We start from the raw sequence: 18,037 nt of genomic DNA on the forward strand, positions 1-18,037 counted from the left end.
AACAGTCTCAGAAAACCATTACGCAAACCACTCTTGGCCCATTAACTGGACTTGACTAGACTTGGAGGCCCCAGAGAGACGCCCAGACATGTTTCGGCCTTGGCAGCTCCGTTTCGAATCGCCAAGTTCATCCGCAAATCATTGGCCCAGCATCATCCTCGTCCATCAACCATGTTTGGGGTTTGAGGTTTAACACGAATAACAACAAAAAAGTATTCATTATCATTAATCGGCAAAGTTGCCTTCTATTCTAAATATATCCTCCAATCAAGCCATGTCCTCGACTTTCTTAGGGGGCATGTAGCTTTCTCGGGGTCCGTATACCACTGTCACAGTCGTCGTCTGCACAATCGCCAGCTCCTCATCATCACTGCCGTCCTTGCATGCATCCCATGTTTGAGCCTCCACTGCGGAACTGCCAAACTTCTTAATTGACTCTTGCCTCCGCAATTGTCTGATTGTTTCATCTCTCTCCTCGTCCGGTGTATGTACCGTGACTTCGGTCCTCACCGGTTGCGCCCTGGCAATGGTTTTGAGGTCAAATCCGGAATTTACAGTCGGGCTATCGAGTTTTCCTCTTTTAGATTTTGTACCAACAGTTTCTATCGTCCGGAAGGGGTGTTTTCTCGTCCCTTTGCTGCTCTCAATATCGTCAGATGGTCCTCGTTCGCCAATACATCTTGGTGCGACGCGATAAAAAAAGCATCGGAGAGTCGTCAGTGATGCACAGACAATCAGAAGGTTCGCTTCGATGAAACTGTTTCTAGAGTCAGCAACTGCTTTTTCCAAGAATCGGAGTACACTTACACCCAGACTATCGCGCCGGAAATAATCCAACTGACGTCGACGGCGCCAAAGATTGGAACCAGGAGTACTAGCCGTATTACTGAAGTCACCAGTGTTCTATGCCAAGTTGTCAGCACATATTCTATCATGCTTGTCCCAGCTTTACTTACGCAGAACCAATGGTAAATAGTACAACGAGGCCAGCCTTTTGTCGCCGAGGTATCTGCGAGCGCAGAACCATTGGCAAGGGCATTATCAGGAGGATAAGGTCTGACAAGATTCCAAGACCTGCGGTACAGATATATACCGCCGGTCTGTTCACGCATTTCCCCTCAAGCATCATGTGGTCCCAGCTTTTCTCAAACGGAACGCAGCCAAAAAGGATAACGAGCATGATGGCAAGGTTATAGCCTGCAACAAGAAAGATAACGCCGTATACGCTCCACCGCCACCATCGCTGAGGTGAAAGTTTCCGGTAAAACAGCGCCAGCGCCATCTTGGAGAAGGCGGTGCATACCGCATACAGGATCGGGATGATGAAGGAGAGCTTGGGCATCTGTGTCAGCAAAGTCAAAGAAGGTTCGATGAGTGTCCCTTACTAGGTTTCCAGTGTTGAACTTGGCGAGAGGAATCTCCCATGTATGTACACCTGTTATTCCAAGGAAAAATCCCTCTACCCATGGTCAGTATAAGTTGCGAGCTTGAACTCTTGGTGATAACTTACGAAGTGAGATAACTTGCACGCCGATGGAGAAAAACCACCCTATCAAAAGACATGCTGCTTTGTCTCAGCATACGATACAACCCGTGAGAATAAACGAAGTTCTTACCAGTCTCCAACTCCAGCTTGCGCAATATCCATACTTTTACGTATAGATATTGGAGAACGAAAAGGAAAGCAACGCCCATGCCCACACTCGAAGCCACGTATGCTTCTATCTCGTGCCGTCTCTGCGGGTGATCAAAGTTGACCACATAGCCCTTTGGGGGTAATATAGCGACCGGGACGCCATTGACAACTGGCATGACGGCTTCGATGGCCAGCGAGGCAGTCAGGGGTATCTTGTTAGGTCGAAGAAATCGCAAATCTTTGGTGGCGTGTTCTTGAAAAGAATGAAAGAAATTTTACACGTAAGTATATGTCGTATGGCCCGTTTTGATTGGTGAATAAGTGTCGAGAATGTAGATGAATCGCTGAGATAAAAAGAATGTACTCTGTGCCTCGATCTCAGATCGGGTTATATAAACAAATGAACAGTGAAAATGTATCAAAAAGGATCGACCAGGCGCAAACAATACGCTCAAGAAAGAATAATAACAGAATAGAAGAATAGAAAAAGAAAGAGAGATACAAGTCAAGTCAGTCAATGACGAAGAAAGGGTGGAAAGTGAAGACACAAGATGCGACATTTAGGCTTCTTTAAACATGAAGGTCAAACCAACACAACCCATTTAACGCTCCGACCCCTTTCGAAACAACGGCTTCCGTTCGGTCAAACCGTTTACCTTACATTCGCTCCACCAAACCACCCGGAGATTTGCAGACTCGGGCCACTTGGCGATCTAATATCCTGCTACAGAAAGCTTGCGGTACTGAATACCGGTAACTAAACTCTGCGTTTAAAACAAGATAACCAGGCGCCTAGGCCGGATCAAAGGAAACAGTTAGATAGATCCACAGAAGAACGATTCGCGGTTCGGATGGTCTGTCCGGAAGTAGACTTAAGAAACAAACTAAGTCACAAGCTATTTTTGATGTGCCTGCCGGAGTCTGGTTGATGGGAGAAGATGCTAGCTACCCCTATAATAGAACATAGCAAATGTCTGGTTATTATGGTACTTCACAGTAGTAGTAGTATTCGAAATAGTCACAGTTGAGTGGTCTCATGGCAGGCTGATGATATTGACAGTAACATCAGACGATGAGTAAGTTGCTCATTGTTCGACAACTGCCCTACAACAACGCGGCAGGCTAATCAATAGTGCAGGGCTGAAGAAGTGCTAGCGGGGACACCTAATGCTCAGTTCTTTGCAGTTTCCAACTGTCGTTGTTTCAACTAGAGTCTCCCGTAATGCAATGAAAATCTATCTTGCCTTCCACAACATATGCGATTGGCTCAACTGAACTTCGAACCAAGATATGGAGTATCGAGTCATGAATCTTTGATGCGATTGGTAGATCATTTTAATTTAGCGAGAAGCGCGGACGGGAGTTGTTCATCCTGTGCTGTGGAGTGACTATGTTTTAATATCAACATGGAGCGTGCTTCTTCCTTTCTTCGTTGCTTATCCTTAATTCCCCCCTTCCTTTCTCTCTGCGGGGAGTCAAGTAATTATAAGACTTGTTTATACTCAATGCATACTATTTTCGGAAAAGCGTTTCTCGTCATCTCGGCTCCGCTGCGAGTTCTAGCTAGCCTCAATCTTCTCCGAAACTCTTTAATGCTCCACGACTCCGCGAAACATATACCAATTTCACAAACAAGTTTCATGGGGAAGCTAAACCCGTATATCCGGATCTGCATGCATAGGTTGATGGAGTAGATGACGAGTTCGACACCCTATTCGATTTGTGTAACAACTACCTGCACACAATGGCAAGCTATCCACAAAGCGAAGGTAGCCAAAAAGCCATTTAACGGTATAGGGTAATACTACTTAAAAGTAATGAAGGCCCCAAAAGGAGAGGTCATGGCGTATTAAAAGATTGTAAATACGATTATTGATCTCACAAGCATTGTGCAAAGAAGGGTACAGTTGAGGTTTTTGGTAAGGGAACCCAGAGTTGATTCTGATCAAGAATTGTTGCGTTGAAATGTTTTTATGTTCCACGTTCTTCACTCAATTAATATTGGTAAAAATATACATCAAATGATCCCTTGTAACTCTTCCGGAATATAAAAGCGTTGACGCACGGGCAACATGCCAAACCGTCGAACGGCGTATCAACTCAAATTTCCAACGTCATAACATCAAACCGTCACAGAGGCCGTTAAAACTCAAACTCAACGCTTTTCCATAAATCTTAACCTCAATTCTTTTACTTCAATCCTACAGCTTGAGACCGAAGCAGTTGGCGTAATACGTGACTGTCGCACTCCAATCCGAGAAAACTCCAACAACGCCAATCTCACGGAATACATCCAGCAACTTGAAAATGTCACCGTCGTTGTTCACGATCTTGGCAATGGTCGAGTAGTAGTAGTCACCGTTGGTAGCAGCGTTCTTCAGAGGAGGGGATCGCTCCAGACTCCAGGTGACGATCTTGAGCCCCAGCTCCTTGGCCTTCTTCGCATACGCGCTGGGCACAATCTTACCATCCTTTCCAGGCTGGACGAGATAAGGCAGAGGAGGGGCGATGTAGCGCACTCCATCCTCGGCATAGCGAGTAAGGTTGGCCACAGCCGTCTTGAAAGTCTCGGGTGTGTCGCCCGTCTCGTCGAGGTACATAGCCTGACGAGCAAATTCAGGCTCGGCCTCGAGCCAGTACAGGAGGTCATCGTACAAGAAGCTCTGGAGGTAGACGTCGCTTGGCTTGACTCCTGCCTCCTTGTGCTCGTCGATGAGCTGCTGCGCGTACTTCTTCTGAGTATAATCACCATCGAAGGGCATCTTGACCTCGGGCGTCTTGAGCTCGGGAGTGTGCTTCAAGCCGAGTCGCTTGACAAGCTGAATGTGCTCCTTGTGGCTCAGGACAGTGCCACATGTAGAGTACAGGTCAGTTCGCCAGCCGGGTGTGCCCTTGAGGAAGTCGGCTGCGTTGGTGGCGGTGGCATTGAAGCCCTCCATCTTGGCGCACAGAGTCTTGTACTCTTTCAAGGTAATGTCGCTGGTGCAGCACTTTGCGGACGCAGGCTTACCATCCTTGGCAGGCTTGAAGGGTTGAGTGCACTTCTTGTTGAGCTCGGGGATCGTGACGATATTGGTCGTGTAGTGAAGATCGCACTGAGAGTGTCGGCAGACCAACTCGCGGTCCTTGGTGAAAGCAACATCGCACTCTAGGATTCCGGCACCCATACGAGCTCCAGCCAGGTTGGACTCGAGAGAGTGCTCGGGGATCTGAAGAGTAGCACCACCACGGTGAGCAATTGACCACTCTGAAGACTTCTGGGGCTTTTCGGAGCACGACTGGAGCTTCTTCTTCAAAGACCCTTCGTCCATGTCATTGACGAGGTAGTAAGGTCGGGGGCCGAGCTCAATCTGTTTGATGGGCTTCACAGTCTTGAACAGTTCCTTGTCGCTATAGCTGGGCTTGGGTGCGGCCACGGCAGGGTTCACAACCGCAAGGCCAGCAATGAGAGGAGTCGAGAAACGCATCGTGGATGGGACAAGCTGATCAATTGACACGAGGGAAGCAGGTGCAAGAGGGAAAAGACACCAACAAGACTTGGCAAGAATCAAGGAATAACGACCGCAATTGACTCCAAAAGGCTGGATCAAGGACGAGAGACTTCACAACACCTGGGGGTTCAGCAGGCTTTATGGATGGACGGCCTCATAACGATCCCCGACTCGATAAGCCTATCTGGGCGAACTACTAGCATGACGTCTGGGATCCCCAGGAACAAGCTCATTCTAGTAGGTGCAGCTCCAACATGCAGTCGTTTGCCAACTCGTTGGTGTTGTTCATCGGACTACGAGCCCCAAATTGAGAAATCACATCGTCGATCACAGCACTTGCAGACCAGCCTCTGCATAAGCACGGGGGATTAGGCGTCGGTGAATGGTCAATCCATGCAATACAACCGTCTTGACAAGCACGTGTGGAGGAGATGTGGGTGTCGTTGGAGGTGTAAGCTAAGGATATGGCTTGGTAGCGTTGCACTCGAGGGTTCAGCTAGTTCAAAGCGTGTTTAGTCCAGAGCTTATGATTTGCCGAGCCAAGCTTAATCGAACCCTTGTACATACCCATGCATGAGGGATTCCTTAACGAACTCAAGAACTTGGTGACGGTGTTGAAATCAATGGTTCAATTGAAAGACTGCATTTCATGCATGTGTTTGCATGGATAACCCAATGCGCCATAATCGTTGCTTTGTCGTAAATGTTACAATCAAAGCTCGTCCTTGACTCCATCACCTTCCCGAATCTTGCGAACTTCCTCGGCTGTCGCCAGAAAGTGCTCAAAACTAGGCGCATCTTCTCCGATGCCCCAAGCAAACACGCCTCCAAGTTTGAGTTGCGGCACGATACGCTCGAACTTGGTCTGAATGCTCGTCTTCGTGTCAAACGACCACCATCGAAGCTCCTGCTCGTCCCAATAATAGTAACTTCCATCGAAATCGTACTTGCCATCAGATCGCGCTCGACTAAACGATTGGACTAAATCCTTAGGAACCTCGTCGTGCCAGCTGAAGCCACCGGTTTTGCCCAAGTCAGCCCCGGTCTCCGGATCCTCGAGGATGGGAGTCGGGCAGCCGACAGGCTTCGCCGGATCGCACCTCTCGGTCATGTACCATTTGACATAATACCCGAGGCCTAAATTGACGCGGCTAGGCGACGCGCCGCGGTTGATATATCTTTGAACGGCTTCCTGAGAGTTTTCAACACCGCTGTGGTGCATTGTGGCGTTGTCTCGGCGGTTCATCATCTCGTAAGACATGATGTTGAGAAAGTCGACCTCTTTCATGATTCTAGGGACAGTTTCGGACGTAAACGCGATCAAATCGGGCTCCTTGCCCGGGACAGCAGCAGACAGGATTTTCTCAGGGCCAAGGGCAGCACGAAGCTCTTGTAGGAGGGAAACAAAAGCCTCAATCTCCCATTCGCGCTCAGAATTAGGGACCTCTTTGTAATCGTCACGATTTCCGCTGTTCTCATTCAGCACATCTTCAGTAGCATTATCAGGCTTGCTCACCCTGGGTATTCCCAGTCAACGTCGATGCCATCAGCCTCTGTCGCTGCTACCATAGCCGCGACTTGGCGTGCCCAACGCTTCCTTGAGAACTCGGTCCTGGCAGCTTCTTCAAAGCCTTGGGTATCACCCCATCCTCCAATAGCTATCATTACCTTGACATGCTGGGGAGCGCGGGCGCGGACATCTGAGACTGAGGTAAACATTGGGTACACATCAGGCTGCTTATCCACATTGAAGAATTCGGAACGCATAAAAGCAATGACGAGGTGAGAAGCGTCTTCAAAATTTTGTTTGGTTGGAAGGACATCGTGCTGCCTAGAGTACCATGCTGTGGTCAGTGGTGATCTTCAGTCTTGATACAAAGCATCGACATACCCAGTAAGGTACATGATACAGCGAAATGGCTCCGTGCTGGACACCGCAGTTGCCATTGCCAAAAGAGCAAGAAGCCAAGCGATAGAATTCTTCAAGAAATGCATTTTGAGTTATGCCTTGTTACTTGAATGATGTTGAAAAGTTGACGTTGACAGTTGTTGGATGGAGTGATTAAGTTACGTCTGGGTGCATCTGCATTCATCTACATCTGCATATGCGGGTCAATTGGTAGGCAGGCACGATAACTGCAACGGCCCGCTGCCGCTTTCCAAAACAATAACTTAGTAAAAAGGAACATCCACAAAAGTACCAAGGTACTACTAATCTTGTTGAATTCAATTACTCGCGAATTAACGTATATTTGATGTCATCTCTTGGACGACTTACCAAGCCATTGCGCCGCCTTTGTATCCATCCTGTCTAGTAACATATACCGAAAGACGCCCCTATTCATAGGTAATCTACACTTTACGGCAGCTAAAACTGCATCAAACGCTAGGCCTCCCAATTGCTTAAACAAGTAACAATGTCTCGTGGTATCGTGTTCGCCTCATGTTCATCATCCAAAATTTCGTCCGAATCAAATAAGCTCCCGGCTCTTAAGAATCTGACTGAGTTCCTTTAACTGCACTGGCTTGGCAAGAAATAAGTCCAGTCCGTTGGCATATGCGTCCTCCTGCGCATCCTTCGAGGCGAGACCAGAGATGGCCACTATCTGTCTGCGTGGTAGACTTCCCTCTTTCTCAAACAATCGAATTAGTCGTGTTGCCTCGAAGCCGTCCATTACTGGCATCGAAATGTCCATTAGGATACATTTGTACGCCCCGCCCCTGGCTTTGTATGACTCCACAGCTTGCTGCCCGTTTGATGCACAGTCATACACTAGGCCCAACTTCTTCATATAGATCTGAAGGATCTTCATATTAATAGCGTTGTCTTCCACTAGGAGGAATCGGGGTTGTGATGGCGTAGGAGCCGGTCGTATGGCTGGCGTTGATGGTAGCGGGGTCTGGGACTCGTCGTCATCCATCCGTGCCCGTTTCTTCTGTGGTGAAAGCTTGGGAGCAAGGTCAAAGTACCCTGCGCTCTTGTTATCAAGTCCATCTCCAGATGAGCCTAGTTCTGCTGCCGGTACAGTTGGTGGCTCATCAAGTACTGTCGAGACGCTGGCACGGTCAGCGGCTGTTGATTGCAGCTTGGTCCACCGCCTGAAGCAAAGCACAAAGGCTTTTGCCAGTTTTCTTGGCCCTACACTATAGCAACCGCCATGTCAGTGATAAGCAGAGAGCAATGGTAACATATAAACTTACGGGCGAGATATAAAACTGAACAGCCCCCAATTTAACCTGCGACGTGACCTGTGGAAATGGTCAAGCTGGCGAGCAATTGCGGCGCTGCGACATACCACGACTACTGGGGACGAAAGTTCGCCTCGGGGCTGGTTCGCTATCAACTCCAGGTGAGACTCGTCGCATAAGATCAGGTCGGGGTAAAAGCTTTCGTTTCCTAGGGGGCCAACAACATCCATCTGCAACCAGTTTCGACAAAGCTTCTCCAATAAGTTGTACTCGTCAAATTCCCCAAAGCCCCATCGTTGGCTCTCTGGACCCCCGCGAGGCGACGAAAAGCCATTAATAGAGACGCGTAGGCGGGACAGTTCGACGATCTGGGATTTGAATTCGTCGCGCTCAGTAGCTGTCTCGGTTGATTCAGGGCTAGCAATTTGTAGCGGAATCTTCACGGCGACACGGGTTCCTGTGCCTACTTTACTTTGAACGTGTATGGAGCCGCCAAGCGCTCTCACAAATTTTCGCACAAGACTGAGCCCAAGTCCGGCACCTGAAGAGTGGATGTTTTCTTGAGAAAATGGAGAGAATATGCGGTGATTGAGGTAATCTTGTCCAATGCCACTCCCCGTATCCATGATTTCAATGTGGACAACTCTGTCTCTCGGTCGGGCCTGACCTGGAGGGTCTTGGTATGCCTTGACTTGCACGAAACCATGTGTGGTGTACTTGAGAGCGTTGCCACAAAGGTTAAGTATTATTCGCCGTAAAGCACCGGATTCGACGTGAAAGGCCCAGTCTTCGGTCGGATCAATGTCCAAGATCACAAGAACCTTGTTAAGGCCGACTCCATTGCTGGGCTTTTGGTTTTCTCTCTCGCTGCTTTCTGCCAAGTCCATGCCGTCGAGGCGGGTGTAGGAACCACGGCTAAGCTCTTCCTCGGAGCTACGATCGCCCAGCAGTGAGACAGATTGTTGCTGATAGGTGTGGCCTGTGTGGATACATTCCACGACTTCTTCCACCAGCATATCAACGTCAAGATTCGAGGATATTCTCATCATACCATCCGTTGGCGAACTCGTCTTGTTAGATTGCGTTCCACGCCTTGAAGTCATGCCGAGACTAAGCGGTTGCTCGTTAGACATCCTGGCGAAGTTGTTGATCCTCGTCCAATCGAGCAAGTGATTAATCGTGTCCAACAGAGTCCGCCCACAAACGTCAAGCGAGCGTAGTACATCGCCTTGGAAGACATCCAGCGAAGTATCACGCAAAAGCTCCGCACACAGCACAATTCCGTGCAGTGGAGAACGTAGCTCGTGAGATAGCGAGCTGAGCAAAGAGGTGGTGGCGATCGATACAAACGTGCTCTCCATCATTATAACATCAGCCATGATGACCGTGTTGAACGCCTTGAGATAGCTCAGCTCTCCTTGAACTGTGAAGATGCGAGTTGGTGTCATGGTGTAAACAAAGCACCCTGAAAACCATCGCTGACGGTTCGAGTCCCAGAGAGGTACAAAGGCGACGCTGCGTGCCCCTGGAAAAAGATCACGAATAGCCATGCCTTCATTTCTTCGCGAAAATGGATCTCTTGCGCTTCGTGTTTTTTTGATCTCTCCAGTTGGGTCTTCTTGCAGATCTCGAGCTTTGTAGTCTTGGAAAGCGGCCATTGCAGAGTCCTCGCTGGTTGGATCACTTGAGGCCATCACCCCTTGACCGTCAAAATTAAAGATCTTACCCTTCGGATATCGGCGAAGTAACCTCTGGAGTTGTCGTTCAGGGACTAGTTGACTGCGCCCTGCTGGTGCTTCACCGTTGATACTCGATGATATAGAAGTCGAAAAGCCTAGAATCGGGCACGGGGCTCCTTTTGTTTGGGGGTCGCCGGAACCCCTGGGCGATGAGACAGAGACATGACCTCGACTCGTAGATGAAGAGGATGACGAAGACGTAGAGCGTTCGTGAGTGTGGGATCCACGCCTAACCGAACCTGACCGAACCCTGCCAGCGAAAGTGCCTACACTTGCATCCAAAAACAGAACCCCTTCAACCTCTATCGACTCTCTGATGACATTGGCAGCTCTGGAGAATATATGTTTTAGCTGGCTATGTCGCGATTCGTCTCCTAAAGCGTCTGAGTAGGGTTGCCTTTCTGTGGGACTAGGACGAGGGGGGCTTAAGGACCTCTTTTCCATTGGACTTTCAAGAATAAAAGTGTCCGGTGTTGCCATTGGTTCCGAGCTTCCAACAGATGGTGCATGGTCGCGTCGATTCTGTAAATTTTGCTGGGTCTGATTAAGTGCCCCTTCTTCGGTGCCAGCATCAGTGTCGAACGCATGAGTGAAACTCGACCGCCAACCAGACATTGTGGCCTTTCCTTCGACGTAACTTCCCAGGCCACGTACCATACGCTCCGCAGGCCGTCGCCCATCTCCAGATCGCGTTAGTTCCATCTGGCCCAGGATAGATGCTGAGATATCTCGCATAATGTGAATGGATGCTTCATCGAATGAGTCTCGTGGTTTGTTGTCTAAAATGCAGAATACACCAATATTGATCCCCCTAGGTGTTGTAATGGGAATGCCTGCATAGAAGCGGTGCTCAGGCCGTGTTTGATAATACCATGTATGTCGAAATTCTTCACTTGTGGCGAGGTCGCTTACAACTCTGATGGGACATGCTGGAGACAGTGTGGTTTGTAACATGTCGTCAACCTCCGGGGGGGTCAATACAATGTCACAAACACCGTAACCCCGAGGTATCGAGGTTCCACAAAGCCAAAGACTATCGGGGCCAGTAACTGGGAGGGCGCTGTGAGCTGATATGGGCATTGCTGGAGTAGCCTCTGCGATGACATGCTGGTTCTGGCAATCGAACAAGGATATCATGGCACGAGTGGCACCGAGCCTCAATAAGGCGACTTGTGCCAAAGCTGTCATGGCAGGATCTGAGCATGGTCGCAATGAAGAAGGAGGAATGAGATTTGTAACATCATTGCGCACCGAGTTAGCAACAAGGACCGAGTCGTATCTGAAATCTGGTCAGACGTTACAGGCCACGATGGGTGAATGGTAAAGAGAGTGCCCGACAAAACCAGCGATGCGCACGTACTTGAATGTCTCTCGCTCTCGAGTCGACTCGGACACCTTGCCAGCCGTCATGATGCTTGTACGTGCACATGCACGAACGGCACATACAAGCTGATGGAATGTTTTGTCAACGTTTAGTTTGGTTGTGTTCAGGAACAAGGCCGTCGAAAATAGTGGCCTGGCAGAATTCCTCAACTAGACCAGACCAACCTTGGATCGGAAGGACTGGTCTGGGCTACTTAAGGACGGATTATTAGTAGATCGAGTGAGTCCACAGGCTCCCACCCGTATGGATATGTTCCGGAGCTACCTGTTGCCACCCCGCCCTGCCCAGCCTGTGAGAGCCCGGTTCTGTGGCCCTTAAAAAGTATGCTACAGTGCAGTGGGGCTTTCCGTACTTAGCAAGGGGATCTACCACGTAAAGGACGGGAGATCGATCGATGGACTTTATCTAAAACTCCATTCTTACTGCATGGGCATTTTTACTGAGTCAGACAGCGGATTTGTATGGTTGGGAAAAAGGCAAAAAAAATTAAAATTAAAATATAGGAATATGTACAATGTTTGCGAAATATTCTACGGCTAGGTCAATTCTGATTGAACAAGAGGTTTGTGATGATAGGATCTATCTGATTAGAAATTAAGGCACCTTGGGTCGAGACCGCTGCGGATACCTTCCAGCACGATGTTTTGCATAAAATCTCCATGGATATTACACAGTGCATTACGGTGTTATCGATAACGCGCGCACGGATGATATTCCGTCGCGACTTCTTTTTTTCTTCAATGTTACTCTGGCAGGTGCTTGGGAAAAAACAGGAATCTAAGCACTTGCATTTTCTTTGCCTGACACGTACAAGTTGCTATTGCTTTCCAAGGCCTTTTCAATCAGTCTGTCTGGTCAACTTGATTTCCAATTGTTGAATTATATCTATTCCGTCAAACAAACCGTTCGAATACATACGATACTCAGCTTCAAGGCATACATAAAAAAAAGTCAGGTGCTAGAAAGAAAAGAGACAAAATCCGTAAGTCAATTTATGCTGTTTGCAATAAACTCTTTGGCTATTTATTTTTGTACCCTAAAGCTGAGAGAGGCTAACTTTTCTGCTACTTACTCGCTAGACATCGTTTGTACTTCTCATCAATCAACTGCATACAATAAGCCTTCATCATGTTCGAGAATACTTGTACTTTACCTCTTTCGGCGGATGTTTTCACGACCGCTCTACACCCTTCCGAACCCCTTCTCACGGTTGGCCTCTCAAGCGGCCATGTTGAAACTTTCCGGTTGCCGTCTGGCTCTTCCTCAGACGAAAGCGCCGATGGAGACACCAGCGTATTGAGCGATGGAAAAGGCATGATAGATTCGGTTTGGCGCACTCGACGTCACAAGGGGAGCTGTAGATCTTTGGTCTACGCTATGGACGGCTCAGGTAGGATTTATCGACCTTGATTGATATCTGCTGCAGATGTTTACTGACACGCTATAGCTGTCTACTCTGCCGGAACCGATTACCTGGTTAAGCACTTCGAGCCCACGACTGGACAGGTCGTTTCCAAGTTTGCCGTCCCGAAACAAAGAGATATGGATGATGCGCCAACTTTACTCCACGTCCTGAATCCCCAGTGCCTTCTTCTAGCGACTGACTCTGGCGCCCTTCACATCTTTGACATTCGAGACGGTACCCCAGACAAGAAGCCTGTCTCATCACACCGTCCTCATTCCGATTATATCTCTTCGGTTACACCTCTGCCGCCGACGCAGATGAGCACTAGTGGATTTCCTAAACAGTTTATCAGCACTGGTGGTACTACCCTGGCTGTAACTGATTTCAGGAGAGGAGTGATGGTCCGTAGCGATGACCAGGAGGACGAGTTGTTGTCTTCGTGCTATATCGCGGGCATGGGCCCCAAGGGACACCGCGAAAATGGTGTCTTCGCATGCGGTTCAGGCTCTGGAGTGTTGACTTTGTGGGACAAGGGAGCCTGGGATGATCAGCAGGAACGAATCATTGTCGATGGCGATAAGAGGGGTGGTGAGAGCATTGATGCCACGGTCTTGATCCCAGAAGAGATGGGACTTGGAAAGAAAGTCATTTGCGGTCTTGGTGACGGAAACCTACGTGTTGTCGATGTCGTCCGTAGGGAGGTTGACTTTGCGGCCAACCTGCGTCACGATCATATGGAGAGCGTCGTATCACTAGGCTTCGATTCTATGAACCGACTTATTAGTGCCGGTGGAAAGACTGTCAAGCTTTGGGAAGAGCTTTCTGCTCTTCAAGGCGATGGTAGCGATGATGATGATGATGATGACGACGACGACGAAGAAGAAGAGGGGGGCAATGGTAAACGACCTGCAGAGAGCGACAGCGACGAAGACAGCGAGGTAGACCAAATCGCAGAGATGAAGCAACGGGCCAAGCGACGTAAGGAGACCCAGAAGTCCAAGCTTGGGCAATGGGGACACCACGGTGTCATAGGTCTTGAAGGCCTGGACTGAACTCAACCATCTAGATAGTGAGTTGCAGAGAGGATAACCAAGCTATGCGATACAAGAATAAATATCCTTAGAGTATAGTCCAAATGGCTCAAGTCAACTACCAAACTTATTTCGTCTCTTGTACTTCGAGCGGCCAACGTTTCTGATATCCTGAGGCCTGTCTCCTAATGTGATCCAGCCAAAGGTCAAGTGTGCATATTTTTGGATGAAAACTACAAGTGTGTCCTATCGGAGCGGGTTCAATGTTGACAACCTTTCGCGTTTATAAATCTGGCTATCTGAATTTTTTTTTTGAATTTTTTTTGAAGAAGCCCACCCTAGGAGGTGGACATCCAACGACTCATGTGCAGTTGGTAGTCTTCCGAAACGAAGCACGATCACATAGTGAAATAACCAACAAGAACCCATTCGTGTTTGAGTCGGTAGAGGGTATCGTCCTCAAGCGATGCTACACGACCGAGAACGATACCTCATTGAGGCCCAGTGGCCTCATGTTTGACTCGAGGCCCAGTAGCCCCTTATGATGAGTCTTCTCGAAGCCCAGTGGCTTCGGAATGCAAGTGCACTTTTCTATCCCAGCGAGGAAGTAAATGCCTCACCAGCCATGACATGGTGACAAGGTTTACATCTGAACTGGTGACTAGAGAAAGGACTTGAATCAGCATCCTCCCCGGGATTACTCTACAACAGAGAATCCTAGAAGATTCAGCCGTTGGTCGGCGTCTTGCAGAGAAGCGCCCCACGTCCTGTTGCCTTTGTAGAGAAGTGATACAGAGCTCTGTAGGGAGGAGGGCTGAGTGTCGTTCGTTCCCTGTGGTCCCTCAACGCTGGTGGGATCGTTAGGGTAATCGGCGGCGTGTGTCCGTGTAAATATCGCATAAATCATCATGATCCCTGAAATCGGTATGCGGGAAATGGGATCTGGAAATAGAAAAGGAGGTTAAAGACTCCTCGAAGATTATGACGGTTTAGTGAAGAGAATGGTGAGTACGAAATTGTCGTATATGACAAACTCCTGGTGGTTTTAAACGCCAGGAATATGGAGATAACTCCAGCACGCATCTTCAGACTTGGGCGATTCATCGGCTCGAGCAAAGTCCTCCATGACTTTCTCATCGCTGGGTGCCGAGAATCGGGTGGGAGAGCTCATGGTGAGGTTGTCGTCGTAAATAATAACGGCAGGAAGTGTCTTGACTTCAATTGCAAGTTCCCTAGCTTCCTCTTCGGTTACAGAATCGCCGGGCCTGGCACCGGCGTGTAGTTCACTTCCGCTATAGGTCGCGGGGATGCAAATATGAGGAATCCCTTTTCGTAGGCTAACGGCTCGAGCCAAAGTGACAGCAGAGCCACCTCCAATACTAACGACGCAGTCTCTGCTGGAGATACTGGAGGGTACGGAAGTGACCCCTGAGCTTAGAATTCGACTATCGAGGTTCGGAACGATGGCCTGGATTTTGCGAGCGAGATTTGATCGTGAGGGGCTTGAGATTATGAGGGGCGACGACAAATGCAATCGAGCCAGCTCAGATGGCAGTCGATGGATGGTACCGGGACCAACAACTATTCGCGGTTTAGAATGACGGTGTGTTCGTCGATGTCGAGATGATCGTGAGCGAGAGCGAGAGCGGTGGGTAGTGCCAGACGGACCCGGACCCTGATTCGGACCCGGATGCGGACCGGCGTGGGAACACGGAGGAGACAAGTTAGTAGCTGGCGGCGTCACGAGAGCGGACGCCTTGACAGTAAAAGCATCAAATAGCTTCGCACGTATGGCGATAAGATCTGGGTCTGTGACTTTTTGCGGCGAGAGACGATGTATGGCGCTGGTGGAGCGTCGCATGAAGGGCCGACGCCGGCAGTCCAGTCCGGATAGTCGAGGGAGGAAGAGCAAAGTCCAGCGTGTGCAACATCAATCAAGTGTCCAAAATGACAGAAAATAGTTGAAGACGTTTGATGGAAGAGAAGAGAAAAATGGGCAAGAAGATTTGATGAAAGATCAAAGATTCACAAGTCAGAAACATAGCACGACGAGGTAAGCTAGGGCAAGCAAGATTGGCGTGACCCGGCTGGGCTACCTGGAGACAAGATTGAGTGAAAATCCCTTTTCCGTTGCACCAAACAACGACACAGATACGGTAGCAGCACCTGTAGGAAGCGACCCTTTGCTGTGATTTTTTTTGCCACCACGCTTGGTCACTTTGTCCGCTCGCTTGCCTGGTACTGCAGAGGACACAGACGCAGGGAAATTTGCTTTGGTTTGCTTTCCTTTCTCCTAATACAGTAGTAACAGTACAAAAAAAAGGGTCCAATGACCAGAAAATAATGGGTGTTGGAGTGGCAGTGGCAGTTGCAGTGGCAACTGTTGACTAGATGGACTTTGTGTGTTTCTTTGCTTTGTCGCTGGACCCTGAAAAAATCATAGTACTTCAAAAGGGAATTCACCCTCAATCCTTAGACTCAGCATTAAAGGTGGTTTTTCCGCACCCGACGTGGAGCATGACCCCCGAGTGTGGAGCACGATCGGAACATATGATCTCATCTGGCTCGGAGCAAGTCCGCCAATGATAAACCCGAGTTTGATCATCCTTCTGTGTCTGTGGCGAGGAGATTCATAGACAAGACCAAGTAGACAAGGTCAAAAACCGCATCCCTTTGTGATAAGAATTCACCATTGTCAGAGTTGATCTCGGATGAGATGTTCAATTATTGAATGCTCACGATTTCACTATTGGTCACTTTCTCCACGCCACCAGCCAGGTTGGGTTAATTGAGCTGCGAGGACTAAGAGCTAAGCTCTGTTCATTCTGATAGCCATAAACAGCCTCACTCCCCTTGCAAAACACCACAAGGTGTCCCTGACTACTGAAAGTCTAACAAGTATTCTTCCGACAGCTAATGTTAGTAATCGGAAGGCAGGTTCAAAAACGTGTTTCGAAACAGCACTTCTTCATGCCTTGAACATATACTTGTTCAGTTCAATAAGTAATTAAAGCAACAGATCCTGCTTCGCTCTGGGTCTGCCAAGCACAGACAACTGGGGAACATACTAAAAAAAGTGATTTTACCCCAGAGATTGTGGTCCGTGATGCCGATGCATCTCCACCATTGATACCATTGCGGAACCATCGTGAATCAGTCCTGAACATATTGCTTTCCGAGTAGTATAGTTAAAACTTGACGCCTTTAGTGTACCTAAGACACGAAGAAATTTAGGTGCTTTTACTGTCTTAGACTGGCTTTTGGCCTGCTACAACTTGTACTAAGATATGGGGGCAAGATGTTCGTGTATGCCAGACATATATCAATAGTCAGTCCTATCGCCAAGCTCAAGATTATGATTTATTTGTAATTGCTTGCTGTACAGTGGGTGGCATGTGGTGTCGTGCATATTTTGATGTTCTTTAACCAGACTCCTTGTTTGTAACCTGTTGGTGTACTAGCGATATCGGTGTATAGGGTATGCTGATTGCCATGGGTCACCCTTATTTGTAACTAGCGATAGCTCAATTCAAGTTAACGGTATACTACGATTGCATCCTGATTGTATGCCAACTCTTCAAAATAGTACCTATCCAGTAGGAAATGTAGTTACGTTTTGTAACATTTGTAGATGTGGATTGGTGGGCAGACTGCGGCAGTTCCCAGTGCCTCCCGCTCTTAGCTCCTGCCTCTCGCGGTTCGTCCCCTTGCTGGCTGTATAATATCTTCGACTCTTTTCCTTCCTCATCATCTTAACAACGTATTGTGCTTTACTCATTCAAAACGTTTGATTGTTCTTACTACAATTGATGAATCTGTTTTTCTTTCTGTCGGGTTCATCTATCTTGCAGCTCCGATAACAACAACCTTTACGGGCGACACCGTGCGATTTTGAGCACCTCTCTCTGTCAATCAACTTCATCGTCAAAAGCTGCAGCGACTGCGCAGTCGCCCGATCCCGTTCGCAAGCACCCTAATAAAGGATTATATCACTGCCGGACGCTGCCGACAGCCGGAAACCCCTCGCATGTATCATATCTGATAAGCTCTGAGCTGGCCGACGGCCCAAAGCTGGGCACAAGGAAAAGGTGTGCTCCCTCAACCAGTGTGGCGTTCGCATGCCTGCATAGCGTGTACCGGAGATAGACAGAATCGAAATGGA

The 18,037-nt window shown here is 48.6% G+C and overlaps 6 protein-coding genes across 6 annotated transcripts; 1 reads left to right on the forward strand and 5 right to left on the reverse strand.

Annotated features, from left to right (window-relative positions):
* Nucleotides 1-267: 267 nt before the first annotated feature.
* On the reverse strand, nucleotides 268-1,812 carry EDB82DRAFT_477666 (uncharacterized protein; the record flags this gene model as incomplete). Its single annotated transcript, XM_065608095.1, has 6 exons — nucleotides 268-757; nucleotides 808-903; nucleotides 957-1,342; nucleotides 1,386-1,459; nucleotides 1,511-1,549; nucleotides 1,617-1,812. 6 exons carry the CDS (start codon nucleotides 1,810-1,812, stop codon nucleotides 268-270), a joined length of 1,281 nt encoding a protein of 426 aa, XP_065463990.1.
* Nucleotides 1,813-3,749: 1,937 nt separating this feature from the next.
* Nucleotides 3,750-5,471, reverse strand: EDB82DRAFT_244092 (PLC-like phosphodiesterase). The gene has a single exon (XM_025727566.2). The coding sequence runs from the start codon at nucleotides 5,101-5,103 to the stop codon at nucleotides 3,838-3,840; it is 1,266 nt and encodes a 421-aa protein (XP_025582020.2). The 5' UTR covers nucleotides 5,104-5,471; the 3' UTR covers nucleotides 3,750-3,837.
* Nucleotides 5,472-5,701: 230 nt separating this feature from the next.
* EDB82DRAFT_506726 (glycoside hydrolase superfamily) lies at nucleotides 5,702-7,319 on the reverse strand. Its single transcript, XM_025727568.2, has 3 exons — nucleotides 7,019-7,319; nucleotides 6,644-6,958; nucleotides 5,702-6,596 (listed from the first exon to the last, which is right to left on the reverse strand). Exons 1-3 carry the CDS (start codon nucleotides 7,120-7,122, stop codon nucleotides 5,840-5,842), a joined length of 1,176 nt encoding a protein of 391 aa, XP_025582021.2. The 5' UTR covers nucleotides 7,123-7,319; the 3' UTR covers nucleotides 5,702-5,839.
* A 19-nt stretch (nucleotides 7,320-7,338) lies between these two features.
* Nucleotides 7,339-11,632, reverse strand: EDB82DRAFT_506730 (uncharacterized protein). Its single transcript, XM_025727569.2, has 3 exons — nucleotides 11,416-11,632; nucleotides 8,329-11,334; nucleotides 7,339-8,271 (listed from the first exon to the last, which is right to left on the reverse strand). The coding sequence occupies exons 1-3, from the start codon at nucleotides 11,463-11,465 to the stop codon at nucleotides 7,599-7,601; spliced, it is 3,729 nt and encodes a 1,242-aa protein (XP_025582022.2). The 5' UTR covers nucleotides 11,466-11,632; the 3' UTR covers nucleotides 7,339-7,598.
* A 935-nt stretch (nucleotides 11,633-12,567) lies between these two features.
* On the forward strand, nucleotides 12,568-13,896 carry EDB82DRAFT_477670 (WD40-repeat-containing domain protein; the record flags this gene model as incomplete). Its single annotated transcript, XM_025727570.2, has 2 exons — nucleotides 12,568-12,829; nucleotides 12,887-13,896. The coding sequence occupies 2 exons, from the start codon at nucleotides 12,568-12,570 to the stop codon at nucleotides 13,894-13,896; spliced, it is 1,272 nt and encodes a 423-aa protein (XP_025582023.2).
* Nucleotides 13,897-14,670: 774 nt separating this feature from the next.
* EDB82DRAFT_244129 (uncharacterized protein) lies at nucleotides 14,671-15,913 on the reverse strand. The gene has a single exon (XM_025727571.2). The coding sequence runs from the start codon at nucleotides 15,734-15,736 to the stop codon at nucleotides 14,921-14,923; it is 816 nt and encodes a 271-aa protein (XP_025582024.1). The 5' UTR covers nucleotides 15,737-15,913; the 3' UTR covers nucleotides 14,671-14,920.
* Nucleotides 15,914-18,037: the final 2,124 nt, after the last annotated feature.

This window comes from Fusarium venenatum (assembly GCF_020744135.1).
Source record: "Fusarium venenatum strain MPI-CAGE-CH-0201 chromosome Unknown EDB82scaffold_3, whole genome shotgun sequence".
NCBI classification, from domain to species: domain Eukaryota; kingdom Fungi; phylum Ascomycota; class Sordariomycetes; order Hypocreales; family Nectriaceae; genus Fusarium; species Fusarium venenatum.